The following is a 12,241-nucleotide window of genomic DNA, read 5'->3' on the forward strand; positions in this document are numbered from 1 at the left end:
ATTCAAACATTTCTTAAAAAAAAATTTATCAGTATCATATACTCATATTAGAACTCAATTAATTCACATTCATGCTGAGATTAAAACATTTGATCAAGAAAAGAGCAATTTCATTCACTATTCACTATTCACTCTACCCCATCATTTGGTGGTTTAATGGTGGTGTAAAGTCAAACTATGGCATGCATAAGTGGGAAGTGTGGGGAACATCTCATCTCAGCCATGACCTTTCCAACCTTGCCAAGTTTGAGTAGAAAAAGTCAAGTCAAAGCAGAAGGCTCCTAGAAGTTAGGTGGCCTGCAGAAGAATTAGATTTTCTTGTTTGAATTCTTCTTTGTCGTCTTAACTTTCCATCCAAGAGACTCATAAATACTATAACTCTCAAAGCAAAAGTCATCCCAACATTTTTCTTCCCACAATTGTTTGTTTTCCCCAACTTTATGCTAAGAAACAAGAAAATGACAACATATCCGGTGTAATCCAACTAGTGGAGTCTAGGTTGAGTAGAGTGTACGTAAACCTTACCTGGTAGAGATAGAGAGGTTGTTTCCGAGAGAAAATAAGAAAATAGTTCTCTGAAAATGGATGGTTATTCGAGCAGTAGTACTAGCAATAAATTAGATGAGTCAGGTGTATCAGCTCTCTTAGGAAAGATTATGGTTGTAGTAGTTATATTTCTGTCCTTAGTGGTGGTGTTTATATTTTTCCTTCATGTTTATACCAAATGGTTCTTGAATCGCAGGCGGCAAGATGCTGCCAGCGATCCTGAAGCGGGTGGGGCAAGGAGGAAATTGAATGCTAAGGGACTTGACCCCTTAATTCTTGAAACAATTCCTATAGTTGCATTTGATGCTAATGAATTCAAAGATGATACATTGGAATGTACTATTTGTCTTTGTGAATTCTCTGAAGGTGAAAAGATGAGATTATTGCCAAAATGTAATCATGGTTTTCATGTTGATTGCATTGACATGTGGTTTCAATCCCATACCACTTGTCCTCTTTGTCGTAACGCGGTTTCAACAGTTGGAGAATCACCATCGGAGACAACGGAAGAAGCTGAGGCTTCAACAGAGTTGCCTATTTTCCCAACCAATGTGTTATTTTGGGGAAATGAGACTCAAGTTAGCACCTTGTGTAATCCTTGTTTGGACTCGACAGCTTCCACGAGTAATCGATCAAATGGAATGTTGGTGATTGATATTCCAGGACGGATTAATGAAGAAGAAGAATCGAACTCTGTAATGCCTGAAAGATTGAGGCGTTTGATGAGGCTTTTGAGTGGGGATAAAAGGGTATTTAGTCCTTCTAGTTCACGAAATGTAGATATAGAACAAGGAGGTAGAACCCCGAATTAGCATACACTCAGAGAGGCTGATCCAAAATTCTAAATTCTGACATGTATAAAGGAACAAAATGTCATTACACCTATTTGAAGAAGTTATCTTGGTTCCCTTTACATATGCCTATACAACAACATATCCCGTATAATCCCACGAGTTAAGATGACACCACTATATCTTTGAATGTAATGTAAACGCAAGGTACCGAGTTCATTGATTCTTTATGCAGGTGAAAAGTTTGTAATTTTGATGTCTGCATTTTTTAGGTGTCTAGGTAGTGGAAATATTGTACATGTATGTATACACACATTGTAGAAGTTTCTCTTCGAGTATATCTATCTTAACTTACAGAAGTGTGTTAGAAGTCTCTCTTTTGTCAATGTGAGAAGTGACATTTCTTGTATCTTCATATGAATTTGATTAATTTCAGAAAACATTTCTGTGATTTCATACTAAAGCCTTGCAAGCAATTATATTTGAGATAACAGTTTAGATTTAATATCCCCTTTATACATGGTCAAATGATGTAAACAACTGCTACTTATTGCTGATTTCAAGTAGGTTTAGACCTGCTTTCTTTTACTGGTTGTTTATTCTTCTCTTAGGCACTGGGTGTTCCCAAAATGGGACTGTCTAGGTAAATTCAATATAATAGACAACTATTGTCATTTCATGTTAGTAATTTTCTATTTTCTGTACTCAAATATTAAATTGAAAAGGACAAAGGTATCTTTTTAAAGAGGTATAACTAAAAGGTGCCTTTTAGAAGAGTAGGATATAAATATCATGGTCCCTAAGTTTGTACGTAATTTTTTTCTTTCTCTATTCCATCTCAGTAAAAAATACAAAAAACGTATTAAAACTTAGAAGATCATACAATTAATTATTAAAGTAAAAGAAGACCTTCTGCAAATCAAGTTATTACAATGGAACAAGGTTAGTATTTTTACTTTTCTTTTAGTTTTGAATCTCTATCTAATGGTTTACATATAATCTTGGGTGAATTCTTTAATATTTTCTAACAAGTGGTATCAAGAGCAAAGTCTTGTTAGATCATTAGATGTGTTTACATTATATTTCCTTGGGTAAAATTCGAATAAGGAATACTCTGTTTTCTCAAAGTTATATTGGCGATTTCTGCTTCTTTTTATTTTAGAAGGTTTTTGTTATTCCTTGGATTTTCCCGTTTTCTCTAAGTTGGCCAAAAAGTGGAAGAAATATTTATCTTTATTTATTTATTTATTTATTTTTGGGTAAGAGAGAGGAAATGGGGAAGAGATTATAATGTGAGACCCGCACTAATAAGGTGAAAGTTCAGATAACTAACCAATTAAGCTATTAATTCTCAATATTTATCTTAATATATTTTGTTTCACGTGCATCTGTTCCAATTTTGGTTATGTTGGTATTTGGGACAACGATGGAACAAGAATTAAAACCTTACTTTAGTTTCACTTTTCTTGTTTGCCACATGGACGTGAGATTATTTATTAGATAATTTTATTTTTTATTTTAAAAGAACCAGTTAAGGAAAATTTTGGGTAGTACTACGGTCTTCTGCAATTTAATAACATAATTAGTCTCCTCAATATTGGAGATCACTGTAACCTTGGTTTTTTTTTTTTTTTTTTCTCTTTTCCCACTTTTAAGAGTATCACTTACAAATTATTATTTCAGTCCAAAGACTAAATGATAATGTTGTGTTAAGTATCTTGAGATGGGCCCACTTTTGTGTATATGCGTTTGATAAATATGCAGTTTTGAGTTTATTCGTTTTATTTTTTTTCAACTTTTTTTTAATTTGATTATCTTCATATATACATGATTTATTTGATGGTTAATTGTGAGCATTATTTATTTATCTTCTAGTGTCTTCTATATCTGCCAATATGAATAACATTCCTGTACTTAATAGCACAAACTTCAAGAAATGGAAAGAGCACATTATGATTGTTCTTGGTTGCATGAATCTTGATTATACATTTAGATTTGATCGCCTTACGGACTTGAACGAAACTAGTTCGAATGAATAAAAGTCTGCATACGAGAAGTGGGAGCGATCAAATCGCATGAGCTTGATGATGATACAACACTCGATTCCGGAATCCTTAAGAGGTGGTATAATAGAGAACAAAGATGCCAAAGGTTTCTTAAAAGAAATTGCTGACCAATTCGCTGCTAATGAAAAGGTTGAAACTAGCACTATTCTTAATAAGATAGTTTCAATGTGATATAAAGGAAAAAAAAAAAACATAAGGGAGTACATTATAGACAAAACTCAGGACCTTTAAGCTTGAATTGTTTGACGACATACTTATGCATCTAGTTTTGATCTCCCTTCCAACACAATTCAGTCAATTCAAAGTTTCATATAATACTCAAAAAGAGAAATGAAATATGAATGAGCTTATAGCTCAATGTGTGCAAGAAGAGGATAGACTGAAACAAGAGAAGATTGAAAGTGCTCATTTGACATCTACCTCTGAAACTAAAATCGCTTTAAATAAGTGAAAAAGGAGTAAGACTAAGAAAACTGCAGACGAAGGAAGATCAAAGTCCAAGAATCCAAACACTTGTTTCTTTTGCAAGAAAATTGGTCACATAAAGAAAGAATGTTCTAAGTACGCTAGCTGGCGTGAAAAGAAAGGTAAACTTCTCAATTTTGTTTGTTCAGAAGTTAATTTGGTTATGGTACCAAGTGATACTTGGTGGATAGATACGGGTGCAACTACTCACGTAAGTGCTACTATGCAGGATTGCCTAAGGAGCCGAGCACCGATTGATGGTGAAAGATACTTCTATGTAGGCAATGACAATAAAGCAGTTGTGGAGGCTGTTGGTGTCTTTAGAATTCTATTAGATACTGAATTTTATTTGAAATTAGAGAAAATATTTATTGTACCGTCTTTTAGACGAAATGTAATTTCTATTTCTTGTTTGGACATATCCAGTTACAATTGTTCTATTGGAAATGAAATTTGTAGTATTTCTCTAAATTCTAATATTGTTGTAACTGGTACTCTAATTGATAAGTTATACAAATTAAATAGACAAGCCTCATGCAGTAACAAAAACCTGCATTCAAGTAATTTCGGTACTAAGCATAGATTGACATATAAGAATTCATCAATGTTATGTCATAAGCGATTGAGTCATATTTCTAAACAAAGAATTCAAAGGCTTGTGTTAGAAGAAATTCTTAGTTCCCTTGATTTATCAAATTTTGAAATTTGTATAGAATGTATTAAGAAAAAACAAACGAATATAATAAAAAGAGGTGCTTATAGGAGTAAAGAACCTTTAGAGTTGATACATATAGACATTTGTGGTCCGTTTCCTACGGCTTCATGGAATGGCCAACAATATTTCATTAACTTTATAGATGACTACTCCCATTATGAATATCTCTATTTAATTCATGAGAAGTTGCAATCTTTGGATGTTTTTAAAATTTTCAAGGATGAAGTTGAAAATCAATTAGGCAAGAAAATTAAGGATGTCAAATCTGATCGTGAAGGAGAATATTACGGCAGATACGTATCTGGTGAACAACGTCCAGGACCTTTTGCAAAGTATCTGATAGAGTGTGAGATTGTACCTCAATATACTATGCCAGGGACTCTAAATCAAAATGTTGTAGCTTAGAGGCGAAATCAAACTCTTAAAGATATGGTAAGAAGTATGATTAGTCATTCTTCTTTACCTGAGTCTCTTTGGGGATAAGCCATAAAGACTGCAGTTTATATACTAAACAGAGTTCCTAGCAAAGCCATAGGTAAGACCCCATACGAGTTGTGGACTGGTAAGAAGCCTAGTATTAGGGACTTGCATGTATGGGGATGCCCAGCCGAAGCAAGGCCATATAAGCCTAATGAAAAGACGTTGGATTCAAGAACTGTTAGTTGCTACTTCGTAGGTTACTCAGAGAGATCGAGAGATTTTAAGTTTTATGACTCCTCAAATAGATTCTTTTTCAAAATAGAAAATGCCAAATTTATTGAGGATGTTGATTATAGTGGGAGTAATCAAAACAAACAAATTGTGTTTGAAATTTTTTTTGATAATATCAATTGTAGTGAAAATGATCAGATTACTTTACCAAATATGTTTAGTGAAAATGATCAGATTACTTTACCAAATGTGTTTCAACCTGTAAATTAGGATTATAGATAAAACACAATAATATTACCTCACGTTCAACAACCTCAAGTTGAAGTGCCTAAAAGAAGATCTAGCAGAGAAAGAAGAAATGTAATTTCAGATGATTATATTGTTTATCTTCAAGAACATGATTTTGACATGGGATTGGAAGATGAACTTATAAGCGTTAGTCAAGTAAAATCATGTCAAAATTTTGCTAAATGGATAAAAGCCATTAAAGATAAGTTGAAGTCTATGAATGACAATGACGTTTGGGATCTTGTCGAGTTACCACAAGGATCAAAACCGATTGGTTGTAAGTGGATTTTTAAAACTAAACGTGATTCAAAGGATAACATCGAAAGATATAAAGCACACCTAGTTACTAAAGGATTCACTCAAAAGGAAGGCATAGATTTTAAAGAGGCGTTTTCACCAGTTTCATAAAAAAGACTCCTTTAGAATAATTATGGCACTTATAGCTCATTATGATTTAGAGCTATATCAAATAGATGTATAGATCTCAATGGAGACATTGAAGAAACAATATACATGGTGCAACTAAAAACCTTTGAGTCTCAAGATTCAAAGCACCTTGTATGTAAACTTAAGAAGTCCATATATGATTTGAAATAGGCATCTCGTCAATGGTACCGAAAGTTTGATCAGGTGATAACCTCTTTTGATTTTAAGGAAAATACCATTGATCAGTGCATATATCTCAAGTTCAGTGAGAGCAAATTTGTTATCCTTGTGCTATATGTAGATGACATTCTACTGGCTAGTAATGATGTAGGTTTATTACATGAAACTAAGAAATTCCTTTCAAGTAAATTTGAAATGAAAGAACTTGGTGAGGCGTCCTTTGCTCTAGGTATAGAGATCCATAGGGATTGGGCTAGAAGTGTTCTTGGGTTGTCGCAAAAGACATAGATTGATAAGGTTCTAAGTAGATTTGGCATGCAAAATTGTGTACTAGGAGATACACCAGTGGCAAAAGGTGATAAATTTAGTTTGCGTCAATGTCCAAATTTGGACATAGAGAAGAAAGAGATGGATAAAATTCCATATGCATCAGCAGTGGAAAGTCTCATATATGCACAAGTTTGTATGCGTCCAGACATTGCGTACATAGTCGAAATGTTGGGGCGATATTTAAGTAATCCGGGAATAGATCATTGGAAAGCTTCAAAACGGGTTATGAGGTATCTTTAAAGAACTAAAGATTACATGCTCACTTATCGGAGGTCGGATCATTTAGAGATCGTAGGGTATTTCGATTCAGATTTTGCTGGATGTCTTGATAGTTGGAAATCTACATCAGGTTATGTTTTCATGATGGCTGGAGGAGTTATATCTTGGAAAAGTGAGAAACAAACATTAATAGCTTTTTCTACAATGGAAGCCAAATTTGTGGCCTACTATGAATCATCAAATCAAGAAATATGGCTGAGAAATTTTATCATTGGAATGCAAATAGTCGATGACATAGAAAGACCATTGAAAATTCATTATGATAATAAGTTTGTTGAGTTATATTCGAAGAACAATCGAAGTTTGTCAAAGTAAAAACATATAGACATCAAGTATTTGGTTGTGAAAGAAAGGGTTCAGAGTCGTCTCGTGTCGATTGAGCATATTAGTACAAACTTGATGATTGCGGATCTGCTCACGAAGGGTTTTCCACCTAAAGTATTTCATGGGCATGTTGCTCATATGGATGTTGTCAAATTTGATGATGAGCCATTTTAGTAGGAGTTTGTTATTTTATTTATGCTGTTGATATGTTAAAGTTTATTTTCTGTACAGACTTAAGTTTTATGAAATCTATGAATTTCGTATATTTACTGATAACTCTGAAAAATAAAGATATTAACTTTCTATTGAAGTATTACATAAAGTATAAGAATGCGATTTTGGACTATTAAAGTCATAAGGTAGGACCATTTGAAAATAGGCATGACTTAGATCATTTTACATGTAATTTCCGTATCTGATCTATGTCATTGATATTGCTAATATGTGTGATCATTGATAGGTTTAGTTTCGAATATATGTTACGAAGACCGCTTTGATCCTATATTAATAGTATCGATGGTCCAGATTGTTTTGAGATATTTAAATCAAGATAGCAAAAGTTTGTGCGCACTAAAGTTTCATCTATGAATGATTATTCAGAAATATATGTGGTTCAAGTGGGAGATTGTTAGTAATTTTATATTTTGTGGACTCACATATTAATATATTATTCATAGATATGCTATCTCTAAAGAAACCCAAATTTTTTATCTAATATAGTATTAAAGTATTTGGGCTTAAAATATAAATATCTATTTAGTATTAGTTTATTTTGATAAGTTAAACTTCATGGACCTTGTCATAAGTGTGACGGAAACTTAATTGAAAAGGTACCTGTTCTAAAGAGGTATAACTAAAAGGTGCCTTTTAGAAGAGTCATGATATAAATATCATGGTCCCTAAGTTTGTACTTAATTTTTCTCTTTCTCTACTCTATCTTAGAAAAGAATACAGAAAGCGTATTAAAACTTAGAAGATCATACAATTGATTATTAAAGTAAAAGAAGACCTTTTGCAAATCAAGTTATTGCAATGGAGCAAGGTTAGTATTTTACTGTTCTTTTAGTTTTGAATCTCTATGTAATGGTTTACATGTGATCTTGGGTTAATTCTTTAAAGTTTTCTAACATTCCAGTCTTCCTTTTCCTTTCAGGGTCTATCTGTCAGTACTTCTTGATCGTGAATATCTGAATTGGTGTTTGATGTTCAAGAATTCTTGTTTAGGAAGTTCAGACCATCCACCCATAGTGTTTTGATCTGCGATTTCAATTCTTCCGTGTTTCAGCAGTAACATATTCTTTCATGGAGCTAAGGTCCCAAATATGGAAGAAACAAGCATTTCCATGACTCTACCACCTAGTCAATTCTGTTCCACCTTTCACAAGATACACATAGACGAATAAATTTATTGAAATTCAAGAACAGTCCTTTCTTCTTAAACAGTATTGATCCTTCAATGATCGGTACAACTGAACTGCTGTCGATACTATGTATCTTTTGCATACAAGTTTACAACCATATTAAGCAGTATGTTCCTCCATGGAACTAGCTTGCTTTGCTAGATTATTAGCCTATCTATTGACACCCCAAAGTTAACTGGGGAGCGGAACCAACTGTAGATCGATTTGCTAGATCATAAGCTACCTTATACTATCTCGACTTACATATCCGTGAAGACTAAAGATAATTACATCCACTGATATGACCAAAAAAAATTTCGCATCAGTGTCTCTATTGCAACTCTTGTTGGTTCGCGCTGTGCTAGTGAATCACTCTCTTCTCACGAATAGATTATCTCTTTTGCATATATATATATATAGACATAAGAGCTGCAAAATGGAAGCTCAATAAGTGTACTCAGGTTTTGGATGGTATTTGTTGATTACATTATTGGTCATCACACTTCTTGAATGGATCTTAAGCTAGCCATGATGATATACAATTAAATCCCGAAAAACGCAATTTCTTTTTTGCAAATTTATTTGTTGCTCAGAGTCCCAAATTCCACTTTTCACATAAATAAATGTAAAAGGGATATAGCAATAAGTATTATTTTGGTGTAAATACTCGGTGCTGGTAAGTTCTTATGTGTATAAACAGAAATGGAAAGCAGCAATGGACTAAGATTTGCTAAGGGTATGCTTCATCTGTCTGGATCCGTGCATTTCTGAGTCCACTCTATTTTCAGGACTCTCAACCCACCCCTGTGTTTTTCTTTAACAGTATTTCAAGTTTTAGACAACAACAACAAGGTATTGAGTTTAGTCCCACAAATAAGTTTCCGGAAGGATAGATACCTTTACCTCAAAGGTAGAGAGGTTTTCCATATACCGTCTGCTCAAGAAAACATATATATAGTACTCCTATTACTTTAATAATAATCAATCTTCATAGAGCCAAACAACAAGTGAGTTACATTTCCAAGACTGCAACAGGAGAATTTAAAAATTAAGTGCATCTTTTGACTTACAGGCATTCTTAATAGAAGCACAGAATTTTACCAAGGGAAATACATTTTTCTTTTTTATACTTCCTCGGTTCTTTTTTATTTGTTTTGTATTGACTTGACTTATTCTTAAGGAGCAATAAATAAAATAATAATTTTATTTTATCATCCTTTAGATATAATAAAATTTAATATTTTGAAAAATGCATTAAGAAATGATTATAGATAACCATAAGGATAAATTAAGCACTATTAGTGATGGAAATTATCTCTTGATTTTCTCAACTGGACAAACAAAAGTAAACATTTTTTTTTAATATAGTGAACAAATAAAAATAGATGGATGGAGTAGTAATTCACTTCTCTCCTTCTGGGCAGAAAAATCATGACTGAACAAACAAAATGGAAGCACAGTTTTAGCTGGATGAAAAACAGTGACAAAACTAGCACAGAATCTTTCTCTGGATTTTAGTACTTATTAACTAGCTCTATATGGATTGTAACCAAAATCAAATCAATTTTTTAATACAAGAATTCATTTGTTTTGGGATATATATAGAGAGTTTAAAAACAATATGGCAGATCTCTTGACTAGGCTTCCAGTTTATAAAATATTTTTTACGTGCCTGGTCACATGACCAATCTGAAACTATAACAACTAATCTGAATCCCAAATTCCAAGTAATCGAACCATGTGATCATATCATCTAAATGCTTACTTATTTAGTATTTTCAACATGCCATATCACACGCAGACTTGATTTTGAGCCAAGCATGTGAAAATTTTTCGATAACAGGTGGTGATGAAACTCGAGCTCAAGATCTTTGTTTGCTTTGACTGCGTATTGAAATGTATTGAACACTTGATCTAAAAGCCTAAGCCTTATTTATTATCTTCAACATTCGGCTTGATTCTGAGTCAAACATGTGAAAATTCTTCTGATGATGGGTAGAAGTGAAACTTGATCCCATGATCTCTTTGTCAATCAGTCTGCTCTGATACCATATTGAACTGTGTTGAACATTTGATCTAAAAGTTTAAGCTTTATTTATTATCTTCAAAAACAATATACTAAACAGTCAAAGGAATCAAGCATCACATGATCCCACAGACATTGGATCCTCCACTTCCATTTTAATTCATTTCAAACATACATATAAATCTCATCACCAAATCTTGATCAGCTATTACACTTCGTATTGAACGTACTGAACCACACGATGAATTTTCATTCAAGAATACTTGCAGCTCTTCTACTAGCCCTCATCTTGATTCTACTAAATTCAGGGCCCAATGCAGCAGAAGCAACAGCAGCAGCTCGATTCGTTGTCTCAGAAACTTTGCCTTCTTCAACGTCGCAAACACTCAAATTTCATGAGCATGAAAGTGAGAAGCAACCACTCCAGAAAGTTAAATCAAGCTTTCGGAGAATACCACGAAGCAGATCCAATCCAACGCAAAACAAGTAATTCTTTGAAACCCCAAATGTTCAACATTTACCTTTCCAGTAAGCAGTTTTTCTCATGTATTGCGTGTTAATCTTGTGCCAGGTCCAAGCCCCCGTAGGATAGGATGACTGAAAGAAGGATCATAGAGCAGAGAACAGTGTCTTTCATTCAATTGTTTTATTTAGTTTGCTGCAATTAGATGTTAGTTTCTCTTTAGGACAGTCACTAGTGACACCTCTTAGCATCTAATTTTGTTCATTTGTAGCCACAAAGTTTTCTGCTATATGTATTTCCTTAGTACTTTTACACAGATGTGAATGTTATAAACTTTTGTTACTAAGATGCTTATGTCCCAACTATTCTTTCCAACAAGGTAGCAAAATTATCTAAATATGTGTGTATTTTGCATCATCTTAGAAGTCAAAGATAAGGTCCGCGTACATTCCATTCTCCCCAAACCCCGATTAAACTATCCGTGTACATCCTATTCTTCCAAGATCCCAATCAAACTATGTTGTTGTTGTCGTTGTTCACTTTTTATTAGTTAATGGACAAATTCAACTATCCTGATGCTCCTCTCAAATTTGATCAACTTAAAATATGTTGGTTAAGCCATTGCCTACAGGGAAGTACCAGGATGCATAAAATATAGAAAAATCCACATGCCTTAGGAGATCCCACCCAGAGAAAAATTTGGAGATCATGATCAAAAGAGTCAGTATTAGCAAACACAAACAATGTGGGGTTGACGATATTTTACTTCCATTAAATGACTTTATGCAGTTTGTTCCATTGGATTTAAGATGTTGGTGCTTTAGTTGCTTCTAATTGATGTCCAGCCATAGCAGTCTGCAGTTAAGTTGACAAAATCCATGAATAGCATTTGATGGTTTTGTAATAGAGTGAGATATAGAACATTGTCAAATAAGAAAGGGCAAGTCTAGTGCACTAAAACTCCCTCAATGTGCAAGGTTCGGGGAAGGGCCCGACCACAAGGATCTATTGTACACAGTCTTACATTGCATTTCTACCAAAGGTTGTTTCCAAGGTTTGAAATCATGAAATCTTGGTCACATGGTAGCAACGTTACCAGTTACTCCATGGATTCCTTCAAAGAAGAAGTCCAAAAATTGCTTTTTGTTATGTCACTCAGAAGTTAAGATTAAAAGCCAAGAATTCGCCCGTTCCATCACTAGGATTCACAACAATTGGAGTCACGGGAAGACCTACCCCATTAGGAGGGTGCAGCCGTTAACCTCGTAAAAAACTGTATATACCTTAAGAA

At 33.7% G+C, this 12,241-nt stretch overlaps 2 protein-coding genes across 2 annotated transcripts; both read left to right on the forward strand.

Moving 5' to 3' along the window:
- Positions 1–348: 348 nt before the first annotated feature.
- LOC107849720 (RING-H2 finger protein ATL3) lies at positions 349–1,793 on the forward strand. Its single transcript, XM_016694281.2, has one exon. The coding sequence runs from the start codon at positions 582–584 to the stop codon at positions 1,356–1,358; it is 777 nt and encodes a 258-aa protein (XP_016549767.2). The 5' UTR covers positions 349–581; the 3' UTR covers positions 1,359–1,793.
- An 8,929-nt stretch (positions 1,794–10,722) lies between these two features.
- On the forward strand, positions 10,723–11,255 carry LOC107850121. The gene is made up of 2 exons (XM_016694551.2): positions 10,723–10,973; positions 11,059–11,255. The coding sequence occupies exons 1-2, from the start codon at positions 10,729–10,731 to the stop codon at positions 11,072–11,074; spliced, it is 261 nt and encodes an 86-aa protein (XP_016550037.1). The 5' UTR covers positions 10,723–10,728; the 3' UTR covers positions 11,075–11,255.
- The last annotated feature ends 986 nt before the right edge of the window (positions 11,256–12,241 follow it).

This window comes from Capsicum annuum, chromosome 12, assembly GCF_002878395.1.
Source record: "Capsicum annuum cultivar UCD-10X-F1 chromosome 12, UCD10Xv1.1, whole genome shotgun sequence".
Taxonomy (NCBI): Eukaryota; Viridiplantae; Streptophyta; class Magnoliopsida; order Solanales; family Solanaceae; genus Capsicum; species Capsicum annuum.

Coding starts and splice junctions, on each gene's coding strand:
- LOC107849720 (XM_016694281.2), top strand. CDS start 582: ATGGATGGTTATTCGAGCAGTAGTACTAGCAATAAATTAGATGAGTCA.
- LOC107850121 (XM_016694551.2), top strand. CDS start 10,729: ATGAATTTTCATTCAAGAATACTTGCAGCTCTTCTACTAGCCCTCATC.